Here is a 20,116-nt window from a genome sequence, read left to right on the forward strand (position 1 = left end):
GACGGAGTTACGCAGTAACACACATAAAAAATACAGACGATCATAACCTATATAACCTCCATTACGAAGATAACCTCCATATTTTCGAAGTTTGCTGAAAATACAATTTAAAAGGAAGCTGTCTATAATTGTTGTTTATTGGATTTATTTAAGAATTTTTTTTTATAAACGTAGTGTCCTTTATCAAATATTTTCTTTGAAATGTTAAGATTAACTAATTATGTATTTTTACTTTCCTTTTTGGTTTGTTTTTCAAAATGAAAGAGTTTTCTATATGTATTTATTTTTGTTTATATATTTAGCTATAATATATTTACAACAATATTAACATTTATTTATAAACCAATATAGATTTATATGTAACAATAGCTTTTTTCTAGAGTCGTAATAGTATGTTCCTGTTTTTTCCATATTCTTTCGCACTCAGAGTATCATATTAATAATAATATCGGCAAGCATTTAATTTGTAACCTGATCATAGTCGAACGAACACAAAAAGTCATTTACTTACATGAATAGTAATTTTTGGAATATTTTACGTACTTTTTGCTACGAACATCTCAATTCAACTAATACACAAACATTAACTACTTCTAAAGAAAATACATTCTAAGCAACAATTAACATTTCACACGTGGACAGAAATCTAAACGCTCTGTTCATCTAGACATGTTTGGAACAATTTTATTTATTTAACTTGTCAAATAAATCGGCAATAAAATAAAATAAATATTTTTTATTCAAAGGAAAACGGTTTAGCGGTGACATCAGTAAATAAAGTACCATTGAACTTATTTTGAACACTATAATTTAGGTTTTTAATTATGTTATGTTTTGTTTGTATTATAAGAATCGTATCAATAAGTCATGTCTATTTTCTGGTCATAAACTTTTAAATACATTTTTCCCAAATTATTTCCTTGTAACTATTTCTTATTTGAATAAAACATTCTACAATAATTATAATAACTATGATCTATCACAACATCGCGGACTTAAGCATTATATAGTTCTGTTAAATTTCGATTCTTCAATACGTGAACTTTCAGCGCATGCGCGTTTTATGAATGAAACTTCAATCAACTTCATCTCCAATGCGTTTCCGAAAGGCACTAGTTTTAATGTATTATGTAAATAATTTTTAAAAATCGTTGCGATTCAGACTAAGGATTGTAAGCTTGAAGTTATTTATGTACAACTGAGTACATATATTCATATAACACATTTACAAGGTACATAAACAACTATACATGGATAAATTATGATTTTTAAATTTGATAATTCGATTAAAGAAGGCTTTATTTACATTTCGTCTAGTATATTGACAACCTTCGTTGAATAATTCGAAAGTACATTGATCAATCTAATATACATATATCAGTTATTCTTTAATATTTAAAAACAAAAGCTTATTACATTGTAATTCATATTAAAGCCTTTTTAAATTGAAAATAACGAGGAAATAGGTTATATAACATTCATTCTATATTCGATATGGACTATATGTGATGTAGCATCATCGGCAGATAAGACTTTCTTCTCTAGCTGCGCAGGCACCGTGGGGTGGAGCTAGGAACAGCTTGCCGTTGGCGCAGACGCACAGCTGGTAAATGTTCTGGTGATGCGGGTCGTGCGAGTGCGCCGTCGACGAGGGTAAAGGTAGAGCTGACTTAAGCTTTGGCATGTATATACTCGGAGCATCCAATCGGATCTATAATGAAGAATGCAAAATATTCAAAAGTGCAATTTACTAAAAATTATATTACATTATTATATAGGGCACATTTAAAGTAAAATTCATCATAATCATCGTAGTCTTTTCCCTACGGACTGTCGGCACAACATGTATTTTTCTTCTATACCCTTCTCACAGATCCTGTTTCACACGATCCACCTATACTTTATCCAATTATTTAACCCGATAACAATATTCGTCAGGCATATTTACCGCGCCAGCGATGGAACGCAGTCGGAAAGTGGTGAGGCAAGTGGCACTGATGTCACCGGCACGGGACTCCAGCGCTATGCTCTGCGCAGCGTGCATCTCCAACGACCTCGTCGGAGACTCCAATCTGTAAACAAACGTAAATATAATGTAGTTTTTTTAATAATAAAACTCGAAATACATGTAAGTAATAAGTCAGCAAGTGACGGGTACTTAAATGCATATCCATTAGCTTATTAGCGATGCTCTATCACGAGTTAACGAGGACATCTCTCTTTTTTTGTAGATGTAGGTAAGTAAATCATCATCAGGACATTATTAAAGCAGATTTCACAAACTTTATAATATAGTTAGTTATTTAAACAAAGTAGTTAATTTTAAATATAACAAAAAATACTTACACTAATTGTTTAGAAGGTGGCGCTCGAACTAGCGGCGTTTGAACTGCAGTGTGGAAGGTGGCGCCGGCGGGGCTTGCGACAACCAGATTGTCTGCGCCCACTGACACCGCATCCGGTGTCGCGCTCAGCAGCAGCCCGCCGCGGGAGTCGCGGATCTCGAGGCGACCCACATTCACTTCCAAACGGTCATGACCTAATAACAGTTAAGAATAATAATAAATAAAAATGCACATTAATCAACTTCAGTATTGCTTTGGTTCCATACCATATCCTGTACTAAAAAGTAAGAGTTAATGAGAGTTCTCTTGATAGTATAACAATAATAATGAAACAATTCGGTTATTAAAATAAAATAGAAAGTCACCATATGATAAATAAAGTTATGTATTGTACTGTAAATTATAAATTAAAAAGACGTATAACGTAACTTTAGTTAACGTTAGTCTGGTTACACATAATTAAGAGCTACTAAGATTTAGAAGAACAACTTATAAGACAATTTTCATACAGTATTTTAGTATTAAAAATTTTAATTGATTTCAATTAACAATAAAATTGTATACGAGTGTATTATATCATTGCGTAAATTGTCACAGCGTAGTTAATTAGGACGCTCGTTGCGTAACTGAACAGTGATGCAGACGCGGCGGGAACTGTCTCGTCATATGTACAACTCACTTATTAATATTTATAAGTTATTGACGTATGACAGGGCAATTAGTCCTCGACTGCAACATAACAATGAAAAGCTCTTAAGCTTCGACATTTTTTGTAGCATCTGAATTATAATTACTATTGTTCATATCCTTTTTGCTCCTCATCTAGAAAAAGATTTTAAAAGCAAAAACATTTTATATTAAAAATGGAATGAACACTAGTATGATACTTACCCAAGTATAATCTACTCTGAACAAATCCTTGTGAGTCTCGCGTACAGACTGTAAAATTCCTCGAGGACTCTACAGTAATGGGCTGGCCTCGACGCGACTTTATGCTGGACGCGAACAGGGAGTCCAGCACTAGAGCCTGGCCCAGGAGCTGCAGACCTCCAGGAACTATGCGTAGCTGACCCATGCCCTCCTATATAAATTATTGTAAGTAAATACATAGAGAAGACACATATTTTAAGTGGGTTAAAAAGCATATCAAGGAAGAAATATAAATTATTATTTTATTCATCATAATTTTTCGTATGTCGCTAAGACACTAACTTTCGGTTTCGATTTATCAATTGTATATAGGTACTTACCGAATTAAAATCCAATACTTTTAAAACCCAAAGCGTCAATGCAAGATTAATAATCATCATGAACATGAGAGCCATAACGAGAATGTAGAGGCATTTCTTTCTCCAGCCGTATATGCCGACTTTGAATTGGCTGTTGTAACTGTTCCTGATAGAATCTGCCTTCGTGTCTCTACCTTCATTGTTGTTTAAGATCGGCTCTGGAGTTATCTTGTCGGCGTATGGTATCCTGAAAAACAAACAAATTTTTAAAGCCTTTCAAAAATTTTTAATTTTTTTCTGTTACTTAGAAGCGATGCAGTTAACCTTTTATAATATTTTCTTTAGGTTTAGCATTTGATTATGCATGAATCGTACATGTTTCATAATTAAAAACACTAGAATATGAAAAAACAAATGTTTTGTACCACGTTCAGCAAAATGAAAATATACCTCCTCATGTAAATGTAAATTTCTACCAAAAGAAAGGGTAGTATATTTTTAAATTGATCTTTTTCTGCACAACAATGCTAACATACCGGGGAAACAGTTGTTCGAAACACATTCCACTTGCATAAATCATAGCTTTATTTCCTCTAGTTCCTACGGATCGCAGCAAATCTGGTTTTATGTCGCGTACAAGTGTCTTATCTCCCGGCGACATTATTTTTCCTTAAACACTTTTTGATATAATGTTCAAATTTATTGTAAAATGTTTTCGTGACTCATTTTTCAGTCACAGAAGTCATTTTTTTAAAAGAATTTCGATAATGTGGATTTAATTAAACTTAAAAGCAAAAATGCCAAAAGTTAGTCATAAATAAATTAATTTTGCTTAATACATTTACATGAAGTTTTCATAATTTTACAACTATCTTGGTGAAACATGTCCAAAATGCCAAAAAAATCATCGAAAATGATTACGGACGTTCGAAGTTGCCAAAAACAATATTTTGGCGCAAATTATATAATACTATGAATATACGATACATTGAGTAGATAATTATCATATTTGAAATCTTAAGCAAAGTTCATAGCAGTACATTGATATTAACGACGGTAAAATCAATCGAATAAATCCCCTTCTCTGGTAAACAAAGTCATATCGGCGCCATGACAGGTACTGTAAAAGTAAACTACTTGACAGTATGGATGTTCCTTTTGTGGTATAAAAATGTACTTTTGCTTTACCCCTAGCTTCATGTAATGAGCGGCAACACGCTTGATTTCTAATAGTCACGCGAACTAGATTACGCTAAAACCGCTGAAATTGCTAAAACGCCTTACTGTACACAATTTTACACTCAGTCTTATTTACAGTTGATGGTGCTATTGGAATTAAAAAGAAAATTGGTGTGTTTAATTAATCAAAATTCTTACACTTATAATATAAACGTGATGTGAAATAACCTTAAATAAGAAAAATTATAATACCATTTGGGTAAGTTTCTCTGAGAATATATTTTTATAATTAGTATTTTTTACTGTAACATACAACAACATGACTATGTTAAAGTAACAAATCAAAGTTCGATACCTGCTGAATAATTAACTAAATAATAAACGCTAAAACAATATATGTTTAAAAATTTGAAAAATAATATTTCAAATTTTGGTCAGAAATAAAAGCTCTTTACAATCCACTGTTTAAAATTTAGTTAGACTCTCATTAGCAGTTAAAACAATGGGTGGCTTGTTTTGTTTGACTATTGCAATTATTCGTATGAATAGAGCACTGGGCATCGGGCGAACTGCGCGCGGCGGCCGTGCATTACTGGCTTTTAAACAGCTGGATTTTATTTGGAAACGAGTAAAACGCACATTTATTTGCACGGAACGAGTTTATTGTTTTAGTAAATACGGATTTAACAACTTCGATAACCGTAAAAGTTCCGCTGTATCTGTTCTACATACAAATAAAAAAGTTATTTGTTCATTTTTAATAGAATCGAAGCCCTAGTAAACTAAATATAATCAAGCAAGGTTAAATACTCATAACTATTTTAAGTATTTTGAAAGTTTACTAACACAGTCAACAATCAAACGTGTATGTAACGTTCATAAACCTTTTTGATGTCTGCATATAAATGAAATATGTCGGGAAGATGAAAATGTATACAAAATGGCCACTGGAAATATTTTCGTCATCAAATTGTATTCAAATGCAGCATATGGGTTTCTCAATAGGTATCATATTTCGCCGAGACGTGTACAAAAGCAGCCGATTCGGTATTCGTAAAACTGGCCACCGTCAGCGGATAAGGGTCATAAATTTACTAGGATTGAGTAGGACAGAAGCACTGTGTACGGAAATGTTGTACTCATCGTAAGTGTCAGATAACACATCGTGTTTCTATTATGTGTATCTCGGAATAACATATAACATTTAAACGCGAATATTTGTATTAATCGAACATAAAATGGATGTTTATTAGAAGGTACCTCCAGGACGGCCGCATAGATCTTGCTCCAATTTATCATAAATGTCGAACATAGTGAGGCAGAACACATGGGCCACTAATTACGTTTTTTTAATTGCGTACAGACTGAGTCGCGGGCGATGGCTAATATGTGATAGTTTAGAGATCCTTATTATACTTATTTTTATAATAATATTTATAATAATTGATTATATTTTTATGCTATTATTTTAAACATTTTTGCTAAAAGGAAATACTTAAAGTCCGTGTGAAAGCGGTCGTGCACTTTATCTCTCCGTCCAGTCTCCCAACACGTTTGGGGGGTTTACGTGGCATTAGAAACCAATTACAACAATAATGTTGGGCTCTTACGGGACTGCCTTATCGGATATTTATTTAAAAAAAAAGTATAACGTATCAAAAGTTGCACGGAAAATTTTATGTTGAGTAAATAATGAATAATAATGTTATAAATTCTATCTTATACATATATCTATATCAAGTAGAAGCAAAAAGGTAGTACTGTAAGTATTCATACGTATAGACACGATTAAAACATATACACCCTTCCTTTTCAAAGTACTCGCATTGTAACCCCTTGCGAGGTAATCTCATGTCATGCGAACAACGAGACAATTAATAATTGTTAAGTCTATTTAATAGAACAAAATAAATTATGTCTCTGATTAGTCATTTGAAACTGAAAACATTTTATCATTAAGGTCCTAAAAAATTACAAAATCACATATATGTATTGTTAAATAACATATATACAAGATGTTGCAATCCTATTAAGTTATTGAAACAAATGGTGTCGCAAATGGAACCGAATAAATTCTGGATACGGAAACGTAAATGATGCACGTAGCTGTATTATCCGTAGCTGCGTAGCTTCGTAGACTCCGTAGAGTGCGACCCCGACGGCAGCGCGTGCCGCAAATGAGGCATATTAATCATCTCCATCACGGTAACACGAATTCCGAGCTTCCTTACTTTTCAGATACGCGTTAAAAAGACAGTGACTTTATTACTTCGTATTATTTTCTTAACTTCTTTAACAATTATTTTCATAGCATATTTATAACATTGTAGCTTAGTATTTCAGTAATAAATATACTTACTCAGAAAGTTTGATTTTTATTGTCACTTAACATTAATTATTTTAGGCACCCTAACCATAACAAGAAACAGTAGAGTTTAAGATTGAGAGTAGGAGAAACAATACGATTCATAATTCAATCCACTGTTCAACTGCGTATTTGATTTTTTGCCTTTAAAATTCATTTGATTTCTTTTATTAGGTGCATTGCGTAAATTCAGTGGCATTTAATGTGAAAAGCGCGGTGGTGGAGTTGAGCAGTGAGCAGTATGTGTGCTAATTGAGCGTTTCACCGCCTCACCCCGCGCCCCGCATGGAGCCCCGCATCCCGCGCCGCACTCCGCACCGCCGCGGAATGCGCGCCCGCTGCACATTCGTTAGCAATATTCCACTAACGAACCAAACTAATAGCCATTAAGTTGAATAACGTAGCACTTTGCGCTTCGAATGCCATACACTGTAGTGACACATGATTCCTGATTTGTACAAACCCCGCTTATCGTACATATGTTATAAATATTACCAAGGCTTAACAATTATGTTTACCGTTGTATCGGTTTTATTATTTAAGACAATAAAAATAAAACCGTATTACGTTTTGCTATCCGAGGGGTAATTTTTTTTAATAGAAATATTTTTTTACTTTTAAGTGACGTTTAGTTTACAAACTTATATTTAAATTATTTAAAACATATTCAATACCTAATGCGAAATATACAAATGTGTAAATATGAAATCGTCTACGATAGACCCGATTCTGATTGCATGCGGCGAATGCAACGCAGCGCTCCATTATGTGGCACATAAATCAAATGCATTGAAATCTCCTTCCTCTTTCGTGTCGGTGAGCCATTGCCGAATAATAGATATTTAAACCTAGCACTTGATAAAGTTTGACTCATACAGTCAAATATAAAATAAATGCATATTTCTACCGAATTTAAAAATAGAAAAAACGTTTTTTATTCCACATTTTATTGTGTATATTAGTATTTGTTTATTAAATTTTACTATAAAACTTTACTTCCTTCACCTTATTTTAAGTGTACCCCCTTACCATACTAAACTTAAACATGTCATAACATATTATTTAGTCATTTATAAAAGAAAAATTTAAATGTACGTACTTTTCATGTTTATATCAATTCAATATAGAAAACACTAGGCTAAATAATAAACGTAGGACGTAAATAAAAAAACAGATATTTTTAAAAACGGCGTTAACACTATTCACGTGAAACACTAATAGTTTATTAAAATATTGGGATTGTATCAAACCATAACTTTATTAAACCTACGCTCTACTTGATCGTAACTAACTTAAATATTTAAATTTATTACATATTGAACTAGACCATACCTCGGAGCAAAGCACTAACAAATGCTTTGCGAACAATAACACAGCTTAGCTTTTCCGTTTTGCTATGTTATTATTAACTCGGAATATATATACAGCAAACTTCATGTTTAGTAAATTCAAAGTTAACTCGCATGTAGCCTTTAGTAATTCACATTTAATACTTAAGCAAACCAGTTTTCACCAAGAGAACAACATACATTGGTTTATATCTGAAAGTTTATGCTAATAAAATAATAAGAAAATGCATATAGTTACGTCTCCCAGACTTTCACTTATGTCTTAAAAGTTTTTTAGTTACTCATTCTATAAATTCATTCATTCTCCAGGGAGGCCCTAGAGTCGATCCCACTAGGAACAAGAGGACGTGGCCGTCCTAAACAAATTTGACGGCGCTCAGTAGCTGCCGACATGAAGGCAATTGGGCTGACATGGCCGAGACCAAACGCAGAGACCAAGATAGAGCGAACTGGCGGCGCACTGTGGACGCCCTCTGCCCCACCACGGGGACATAGGACTTTAAGTCAAGTCATTCTATAAATAGGACACACCTTTCACATCAACCTAACTTATTTTTGTTTTGTTATTAGCTGTCGTCCCCGACTCCGTCCGTGCGAATTAAAAAAAAAACTTAATAGCCTATGTGTTCTTTCAGACTATGTTCTATATATGTACTACGTTTTATCAATCCGTTGAGCCGTTCCGGAGATACCTTGTAACAAACATATATCCAAACATTCATCTAAAATATTAAGAAGATTTATTAATAAATTATTTGAACAAGCTAATAGTCGTTGTTTAACTGTGGCAATTGAAAATGCATAGCTTTTGTAGACAGACATAGGCTTGTGTATAGATGCAAGGCTACGAATAGGCACGAGGTGTCATGTTCGGGTTAATACCTTGCCTGAGAGACATGTCGGCCCGGCTCAGCATAACGTCAAAGGCAAATTGAAAATTAATTTATGCTCGCAAAATTTCATATAAAGCTCTCTGAGATTGTAAATCAGTCACACGAAACTTTGTGGTGGCAGTGGGGCCAACACGCCATTACTTAGACACAAATTCTACAACATATCTGTATCAAAATTTGTATAATATGTTTAGTAACGTAAACATATGTAAATATGCAACAATCTTTCGATCTACTTTATTTATATTGAAAATTAAATTCTAATCTATAGTGAAAATATGTATAATATTACTTCAATTCAATTTACACATTAATTATTTCTGTTTCTGTAGATAAAATAGTCTAAATATTGAAAACAGTAAGGCAGATTCTAATTTGCCAAATTGGCGTGTCCTTTAACATTTATAGCATACTACTTAGATATTGTTTTGGATTGTATATCTATTAAAAACACATCCAGTATAGTTCTAAGAATAAACTGATGTCCACCAAGCACTTTGCATAACATTAAATAATTTTAATATAAGTATCCAAACTGAAATCATAAATGGGTTACACTTATTCTAACAATCGATACGATCATTAAAAGTGGTTGTAATGTTACAAAGCTGAACGCACTCGCGGGAGCAGAGGGTGGCTGGAAAGAGTCGTAAATACTCTCGACGCCTCTCACTTATAAATTAGGATCATAAAGCAGTTGCCGAAGTTTGCTGGCGGCGCCGCGACCATAAAACAACGCTTACGTCTCTTAGGGGATATGCCGATGCTTGTTCCTACTTCAAGATCTTTCAATTCCTTTTAATATTTATGAAATTATACAAAATTGATTTTCTAATTAAGACGGCATTCGTCTGAAACTAAGAATAATACCTATGGTGTGCTTCTTAGCATTTTCTCAACTCTTCCGCTATTAAAGTTTTATTGCGATCGGCCAAAGGATGTTAAATATCAATAGCTATTTTATTTTATGAAAAATTCATTAAGTACTAAATATAGAGTATAGTATAGCGTTATTACATAAAGTAGGTCCATAGTTATAAAAAAATAATATGTGCGCTTAATCTTTTTTTTAAAGTAACAAAGTTTCCTTCTGAAATAAATGGCTATTTTAATATTTATGGGCCCACGCAATGCTTGCACCGGCCGCCGCGCCGGTCGCGGACGCGTGTGAATATGAATCAAAATTTCACCAGTCGCTGCCAATTTTCATGTTAATTGCGTTTTATTACTTCCCGAAATACTCTCATCAATCCTGCATAGCACATTGGATAAACAGTAGCTTTACCGCACACGATAGGCACATACAATCTGTTATAGAATTATGTGATGAATTTTAGTTGGAATTTGCATTTGAATATTCATAATGCACAGCAAATTAATCTTTACTATATGTTTAATAGCGATCAACTAGTATAATGTGGTCGAGATGGATTTTTTGAATGAATTACACTATTAATCTAAATCTTAATATACAATATAATCTAGATTAAATATAATAGTTACCTGACACCGTTAATTTTCAGTCTACTTTCTGAACTTCTCATTAACTTTTAAAATACATTAATGGTTTCTCAAAATTCTATTAATTTTATAACTTTTTTAATATAATAACAGTTATTTTCAACTGTTGATACATCAACCTCGAAAACAGTAGATAACTCCAGATAAATTCACTTTATAAAATGTCAAAAAATAAAGAGCGAAATAATGAAATGCGAATTTCATTAAACTCCCACTGAAATTTGTAAAAGGCCAATACGTAATAGCGTTACGAATTAATGAGACGTGTTTTAAACTTCTCTCGGCATTCCATTAATTAGCGCCTGATAAATTTTAACTGCGAATTGTTTAAAGTAGCGTTACTCTTGCTAATTTCAGTTGTGAACGTTTTTTGAATTTACTCTGTGGTTAAACTGAATAATTGATTACAATGTGACGTTTCAAAAGTATTTATCATAATATTAAGTAAAACTAACAGTGAAGCGATAAGTGACAAAACTAAAAAAGTCAAGACAAAACTAGATGGAATATTCATTTAAAAAGAGCGTTCACCATCCCTTGTAGGTATCTACATGTGCCAGTGCGTTCCACTAGAGATCCCAGAACTCCACCTGTGACACCAGAGGATGGCCATAGAGAGGGTTTTAGTGGGTAAAACCCTACCTAACCAAAAGCAAGGTATCTTTATTAAGATTTCGATACGATACCAAAAAAAAAGTGTCGACATCTAAAGGTGATTTTTTCTTGTAGTTTAGACATTAATATGATAAAACAACTCAACAAAAAAAGCATTTCATGAAAATGTCTATACGAGTGATGTTATTTCGCATAAAAAATAAATATTGGTATTTTTACAAAACGGTCAATAGCCTCTATAATACCGCTAAAGCCGCACGATGTTGTAAAAGCTTCCTAAACCTATTTTCCGTATGCACAACCATACCTCTTCACAGATTTAGCGTTCGGAAAAACTTCTATTTAAAGCTTGGGAAATAATTGGCATCAGGCGTAGATTTCATTTTCAATTTCTGTACATCGTATATTACTAATACTTTTAAATTTAAGTCTGATGTATGTAATTGAAAAAACAAAATCATTAATAAATTAAAATAATTTGTAAATTTATTAATAATCGTCTAACAAAATCTTAGCTTGTCAAAATAAAATTAAGTCTAGCTTTCCTTAATACCTTCTTACTTTGTTTAACTCTCACATTAATGAAATAATTAGTAATTAATTATAATACATTCATGCATACAATGAAGACATTCGAAAACAAATTTCTTTTGTTTAAAAAATCAAAAGCGAGATTTAAATGTATTTTTAATATAAATTCTATTGTGGCCAGTGTTTGTAATACACGAGACATGTAGGTGATTTAACGTGAGAATTTTTGGTGAAAATCAACAATCTGATCACGTAGTTCGACGAAGGCTCCTCTAGACAATTATATCGCACAACTTCGAGAAGTGTGAGTTGGAATTGGAAAACAGAAGTATTCGCGGTGAGATTACGATATAACATAAAGACACGTATCATATTAAACATATAAACGTAGTTTTCGAAATGAAAACAAAAAAAAAGTAATAGTTTTTCTCAGCGTCCCCTCCTCCTTCATATACTATCCCTTCCCATTCTTTCTTGTAAGAAAAGGGTGGAAAAACAAGGGAACTAAAATAAAGCCTCCGGTATGCACACTTGCCAGACGAAACGCGGAGTTCAACTTTGTATTTTTTTAAATGTTTGCCAAATTATAAAATTGACTGCTAAATTTTGACCTACGTTACGCTGCCGAGTTTGTTTTTATCCGTGACTAGACTATTAAAGTTACACAAGCATTCGTGCATACTAAATCATGTTGTACTCATAGTTACAAAGTAACATAATTAAGTAACAATTATGTACAACGAAGATGTGCAAGTTAAAATGATCGTGAGATTGTCAAATCGCTCGGATGTAATACGCGACGTCGAGTTTCCTTCGGACTTTACTTTCGGCACTTCAACTTAGTTGAATCAAAAGTTGTTTCTAGCATGTCCCTCTTATAAAGTCGAGAACAACTTAGTCGCTTTTGCTCGCCTCGAACCACTCGTAGTCGAAAATGAAAACAATCAAATAACTCTTATGCAATTAGTGGTTCCAAAGATAAACTAATTGCAATATATGTATATTATGAAAACCACTTTTGTGCGAAAATATAAATCTTACTGATATTATAAATAGAAGTATATATGGATGTTTGTTTAAAGGTATCTCCAGAACAGCTCAACGTTTATCTATGAAATTTGTCATAGTTAATTATGTTTTTTTTTTATTTCAGACAGACATACAGGACGGAATCGCAGGCGACAGCTAGTATTTCTTGAATTTTCTACATAAGTTATCATTAAATTTCTTCAGTGTATTTATAAGTTTCTACGGTGTAATAATCGCTCAACGTATATTAAATCATTTGTAATAATACAAATCGTGTACGGTAACATGAGCTAACACTCACAGCACTATAAAAAGACAAGTGAATATACTAAAGGAAACGTCAATAGAAATGAACAAGGTATACGTGTGAATTATTCAAGATGTCGGGAGCTTACTCTCGCGGGATTGGATGGATTATTAACACTATATCCCTGATTGTCACTATAAATCGATACTATTGCTTGTATATTTTATTTATCAGTCAGATAGTTCTTTATGAAAAGAAGAAGAGTATTGGCAATGCATTATTATGTTTTAGTGTTTTGTTTTTTTTTTGTCAGAAAAAAGTGATATCAAATTAATGTACATTTTGTATAAATCTACATTAATGTTTAAGTAGTAAAAGTTTCAGTTTAACTGGAGAAATGAGAGGGTGACAAGAAAATTCCAGTACATCGATTTTGTGGTTCGCAAACAAGCTGAAGCATTTTCTACGTGACGGGCAACGCCAATAGACGTTATGGACGACGGCCGTGCGACTCGAATCAACCGGCCGTGTCAATGAAATCGACAATTATTCTTAGTATATTTACACTACCGAGAACTAAAGCGAAAACTAAACTTCAGTTACCAAGAATTGAAAAGAAAAACTATCTTTCCCTTAACCGGCATTCTTTAATAAGAAATAGGGAATTAAATTCATTGTTATTGATAAAAAAAACTAGATATAATAAGTCTTAATCATTCCACGAGATTTATGTGTAATTCAAATGTAATTACGAATATGCTTCTTTCATATTCAGTTATTACATTGAATTAAAACATTTAAAAGTCTTTGTTGTTCTACGAAATTTTAATTAAGTGAGCGTTTTAGTTAATTTTATAAGAACTGCTTTTGCTTATATTTCTGCAAATAATCTTCCTTACTATTTAACCCTTGTAGCTTTTATCCAATTATTTTTCGTAGTGATAATTAATGATGAAAAAACAAAAGTAATAAATATTACTTATATTTCAAAATATTTACAATTAATATAAATAAAACTATTGAATTATTTTAGAAATCATTAAATATATAGGATTAATTTAATTATTTATAGTTAATGTAGCATCAAAAGTATGGAACTGTAATTAACCATTTCTCGTTGAATTTTCTGAGTAATCAAATTAACTGACATTGCAATGATTTCAATGATTCCAAATATTTTAATTGACAAACAGAAAGGATTGGAAAAAGGCGCCCGAATTTCGGCTGCATTTGCTGGATGTTAATTCAAAGAGTAAACATCACAATAACAAAAGACTACCTTTTGTTCGCCGTCAAATATTACAAGTAAGCTATGTATATCCTCAATCGTATATTTCTTCTATGTTATAGTTAGCGTGTCTTAGAGGAAATAAGACATGTTTTTATTATTACACTGTAATGCTGTTAAAATCTAAGTAGAAACATTTTTTCAAATAAAATAATAACATGATGACAAGCAACCAAATAAAAAGTAAGAATAGATAAAAATAGATGACAACGGAGATATCGATCTATTTTCATCTTTAAATTTACAAAGGCAGAGTTTAGAGAAAGTTTTAAAAGAAGAAGTTTTTATTTGCCATGTATTCAACTTATTTATGTTGATTTCTACATTGCGAAGTTATCCTAAGATTCTAGCAATAAGCAATTAATATTACAATAGGACAACGAACTGCCAAGTCTTTGTTATTTTAAAAACGATTGTTTATGCAGACATGCAATCTTTTTTTAAATTATATTTTATATCGCAGAATAAATCGAGACACCCGAAACCATCATTTGCGTGACTGCTCATAATTATTAAGCCTACGTCGTGATATTAGTTAGTTTTGGCCTTTATAAAGCAAATTGTCAGTTTGAGTAAAAGTTTCATTCAATTGTATTAGTAGGAAATTGATAGCTAATGTAGTTTGTTCGACTTCTTGATCGTTAACCTATATTTTACATTAAAAAGCATTCATTATCGATTTTATTACTAATGGAATTTAACAATTATATATAGTACAAATAAACATATTATACATAATGGTTATAGGCTTTTGGTAAGTTTTAAGATATTTCTAGGCGAGTTATTTAATATGAACATACGGCAAACTTTTCTTTAAAATATAAAATTACAATACGTTTATAAAGATGTGATAGATTAAAATTAATACCTTTAAAAAACAAGCCAAATTAATCATCAAGAACATAATGTATTTATCGCTAAGCACCTAATAATTCAGATTTAAATCAATAATTAATTAATGTCAAAGATCTAAAAGTGTACGGTACACATAATAAATACGTACCATTAGTGGTATTTAACAACGTAGTGTAAATGTAAACACGAAGGAATACAACAAAGTATAATTTAAATACAACTCCGGGCCGGTACGTGCGTCGGCTCGTAAATCTCACGACAAGGGGACTTTTGTTTGACAACTTTCTTTTTTATTTCCTCTTTATCTGTGTAATGCAAAAGCCTGCGAATACTCAGGCGCAACTCGGAAACCCGCTTAACTTCAATAAATCAATTTGTTCACTTACGCTTACTTATACACTCGCAGCGAGCAGACTTAGGGACGTGAGAACGACTTTCAATGAAAATGTAAAAAAATTCACCGTCACACACTAGCTGAAAGTCTTAATCCATTCGCCAAAGTTGGAGTGTTTCGATAGAGTGGTTTTTATTTAGTTTTTTTATCTGTTATTTCTACTGATAAGTTCTGATGCTTTTAAACTCTAAGCAGAAACAAACTTTACTAATCGCATATATTAATTAAAATTCTTTTGTACTTTATACTATTAAAATATTAGTGTAGATTTCCTGGTAATTTTTTCCACTTTATTTAGCCAGAGAACTTGTTTATGTTTAGTAACGCAAATTCTAATATAAAATATTCGTAGTTAGATGGCGTCGTGCCGAGGGAACGAGCATGCTTTAAGAGGTCGGTGTCAGTATGTTGTAACTCTTGACCTCTAACTTGTGTAACACTACATTCCTTTTTAAATATTGTAGATTTTAATTCACCGCTAATATTTTTTTACTACCTTAAAATATTTTGCAATACAACGTTAGATATAAGATTCTACAAGTCGAAATTATTAAAATTCCACATCTGTCAGATGAAGAACATTATTGTTCGCTAATAGATTCTGATATAATTCATTTTGTAATAATCTTCATTGTTAAATGAAATCTAATTTGTTGACTGTTTGATTTTGTTACAGCTAGTCACTAAGTCTTTAAATTCAAAACATCAAAGCCCCTACATGTCCATTTTGCATCACAAAGTTAAATGTGTCCGTAGTTCTATTTTAAATGCGATAACGCCAACTTTCCACAGCTCGAAATGTGAATACCTTGTTGCGAAAATGTGACTAACGGAAACTGTACAAGTAACTGTCCTGTCCTTCCGCGACACACATGCACTTCTCCGCTCACCCCGCACCTCCCTGCACTCGTCTACACTCGCTCAGCTACTGCCTTACCCAACTGGACCGTCCAACACTTTCTATTCAAATTTTCTTACTGTAATTCTTTCTCGCCTTGCATTGTAATAACTTATGTATAAGTTTGTAACTGTCGCGTACTACTGAAAAGTAGAAAGTTGTCCCCTAAGATGTAACTTTAGATTAAAATAGCTCTAGTTCATAGCTTCGTCTGCCAAAAGATTTGGACTGTTAGTCATGTTATTGCTTGAAAAGAATTTATAAGATTTTAAGATACGAAATTGTATCTAGAAAGATTTCTTAAATACTTTTAAACAATGTTAAATAAAGTATTGGTGAGTTCACCTCATTATCTAAAATGTTATTTTAGAGAACGTAGTTCATTTCTTCTCTTAAATAAAAGATTAGGCGGGTATAAAGTATTAAGGACATAGTTTAAGGAAAATTTTCTAACTTTTGACTTGCTATAATTTAAATATACAAGTGTGAAGTTTGTTTCCAAACATAATTTGAAATTACATACTCAAAAAACAGAATAATTAACGACAGGAGAAAGAACTTAAAAATAAAGTTTACCAAATATATTTGTTAGGAGAATCTAATAAGGCTATTATTATTTGTTCTTGTCGGCATAAGAGCGGGTGCAATATAAAAAGTTAAAAACCGATATTTTTAATCCAAATGATGGTCCATAATTAATAATCAAATATTTTTTTTATTAAAAATAAATGTTTTATACAGCGTTTACATTAACTGTTTTAAATTTCATGTTTATCTTCTCGAGCAAATTCCTCAAAAAGGAATTCAAAACTTTCGTTTCATGTATTAATATGATACCATATCTACTGTATACTTATATGTCTAATGCTTGTATGTAAGAGTATAAAGAGAATGAGTATGATAACTCCAAATATATTGAATAGAAATCTTGTGATAATTTCTAATATATTTAAGGGATATTTTGGACGAATACTACGTTTATTTAAAGTTATTTTTTAGTAGTTTGCTATTATAGTATCGTAGAATAATCAAAGAATTATTATTTCTATAGATTTCAATATAACATGTGTCAGCTTTCCTTGTATAAAATAACTCCTTTGCCCATACCTTTGAAGTGAAGTTCGCATGTAATTTAATTTACTCATGCAGCTGAGATATTAAGCAAGAGACAAACAATATTAGAGGGGAACAAATGAACCTCGGCCGAAATTAATGAAGATTACAAAATTCACGGCCATTGAGTTCCGCGTTTCGGCGAACCTTTCCAAGTTGCTTGTTAGACTAAATTGAGAGAAATAATAGCTGTCATTTGTTAGGTTTAAACGTTTAAATTCCCCACTCAGAGTGTAACAATCAAAACGATTTAGAAATTAATTGATGCGTTTTGTAACATATCTTATGGAACTTACTTTCTACCCTTGTGGTCTGTGTAGACGATGTGATTTCTTGCAGCTGGTGTTTGTCGGGACCGGGTCAAGGAGTGAGGATCCATCGCACGATGTCAGTTTTATACGAAGCTTCGCGTGCGGTCACAAATTCGTCCACATTTGTTCCTACTGGACTGTCCGCAGCGGTAAACACTTTAAAACTGTTTGCTTAGTTGCTGGCCGTCTCTGTGAAATTATTCTCTTGCAGTTTCCTGCGCTCAACAACTTTGAACGACCGGCTTGTTAGAGGTCGATGTTCTCTCAACATTGTGTGCAGAGTTTCGACTTCTTAGCTGCGAAAGTTCAACCGCTACGTTAATTATGTTTTTGGATGTTTCTTGTTATAATATACCATATATAACAACAATGTTTTCCTTTTTCATTCTGCTATGATGGTAACAATTTATACTGACGAAGTCAACGTTTTGAAAAAATATGGCTACTTTTTCTAATCTTCCAAATTCATATCAAAAGACAATTATGTAGACTGCATATGTACATATGTATTATATAGTACATTGCTCAAGTTTTGCAGTAGCTACTCATAAATACGGACTGCGTAGCCACATCTAGGATATCACCGAGCATTAATTTTGGAATAACATTTTACCTTTATGTAATTATGAAAAGTATATAAGTGATATATGTATATTATGTACTGTCTACAAGTAGGCGGAGCGATGAATGAGGCGGGCTTATAGGAATCGACAAGGAGGTGGAGAGTAGGCCGTTATTTATCTGCGCTTCCACTTGGAGTAAGAAAACCCACGGACTCAAATTAACTTACGTCAAAACTGCGCGTATAGAACAATGCATAAGATAAGAATTAAAGTTTATACTACTAAAAATGTATAAACTATAAAAACAACTTGTTCTTGCATGTAATTATTTTAGATATAATTTAATAAAGAATTTTGTGTAGAAATGTTTTCTCATTTCATAAATTTTATACTACTAGACAGTGTATAAATGGGCTTTAATTAACTGTGGAATGTCGGCGAAACGGCAAATATTCGAGGATCGCGGCGATCCCGCGCAGCGCCCGACACGCTACGATTTACATTCTCACTCATTTATTCCTTTTAAAATTGCTCTTGTCATTCATAATCTAATTAAATGTATTAACTTTTAAATTCATCACTCTTAAACTTTAAAATTAGTAGACATAGTAAAATATAAATGCAAGTACATTTAACAGTTCCGTTCTGGCAACGTATTGTGGGTAAATTTCAGATTTTTTTAAATACTTACAATGTAAAATTCCATCATAACGTAGGAATAAAGAAAACATTACTTAAACAAGTATTTAAGAGGTCAAATGAATAAAATAAATCAATATTATAGCCGCCAATATAAAAAAAATCACAGCAAAAATGTTTGAGAATGGACGACGAGTGTTGGGGCGTAATAAGTTACGGACGCGACCCGACTGCGGACGCGATGCGAAGTTCGCTCGCCGCCGACGCTCGCACACGACTGAGCTCTCTTCCCTTGGCTCTGCTATCATCCTACACTAAATAAAACTTTGGTACGAAAATGTACTTTAAAGTAAAAATAACTAAGGAGCAATTTCCAATACAATTGTAGGTAGACGAGCCGGCCAAGACCGCGAGCGCGAAAGTGCAGAGCACGTTACTAAAATCTAATTCTTCGTACGCGAGAATAATGACGGCTTTAGAACTGAAGATCATGTCGAGTTCGAAACTTTCTTCAGATGATAAAATTGCCGTCTGAAAAACTTTGTGTAAGAGAACAGAAGGTTCAATTTTCAGGTGTGCCCGCCAGAGGGAGGCGGTCGTAATGCTCAAGGGGTGGCGCGTAAAATACGCGCATGCGTTTGCCTCTTGAATTATTCTTCAAACTCTCAAATTCTCCGATGCTGAACAGATTAGCGTACAGATTTTTAATCAAAACTTATTTATGAACTACAAGTTTTAAAATTACGAACACA

At 32.6% G+C, this 20,116-nt stretch overlaps 1 protein-coding gene across 1 annotated transcript; it reads right to left on the reverse strand.

Annotated features, from left to right (window-relative positions):
• Window positions 1-1,487: 1,487 nt before the first annotated feature.
• On the reverse strand, window positions 1,488-19,589 carry LOC106123432 (delta-sarcoglycan). The gene is made up of 7 exons (XM_013319752.1): window positions 19,417-19,589; window positions 18,148-18,458; window positions 3,596-3,821; window positions 3,237-3,426; window positions 2,347-2,539; window positions 1,949-2,072; window positions 1,488-1,711 (listed from the first exon to the last, which is right to left on the reverse strand). Exons 2-7 carry the CDS (start codon window positions 18,228-18,230, stop codon window positions 1,517-1,519), a joined length of 1,011 nt encoding a protein of 336 aa, XP_013175206.1. The 5' UTR covers window positions 18,231-18,458; window positions 19,417-19,589; the 3' UTR covers window positions 1,488-1,516.
• Window positions 19,590-20,116: the final 527 nt, after the last annotated feature.

Source organism: Papilio xuthus, unplaced genomic scaffold (genome assembly GCF_000836235.2).
Source record: "Papilio xuthus unplaced genomic scaffold, Pxut_1.1 DF826115.1, whole genome shotgun sequence".
NCBI lineage: Eukaryota > Metazoa > Arthropoda > Insecta > Lepidoptera > Papilionidae > Papilio > Papilio xuthus.

Bases quoted from the DNA above. Each gene is read 5' to 3' on its own strand.
- LOC106123432 (XM_013319752.1), bottom strand. From the start codon at position 18,230: ATGGATCCTCACTCCTTGACCCGGTCCCGACAAACACCAGCTGCAAGA. The intron at 3,822-18,147 runs GTAAGTTCCATA...TTTGTTTTTCAG, and splicing joins ACAGACCACAAGGGTAGAAA to GATACCATACGCCGACAAGA. The intron at 2,540-3,236 runs GTAAGTATCATA...AACTGTTATTAG, and splicing joins TCAGAGTAGATTATACTTGG to GTCATGACCGTTTGGAAGTG.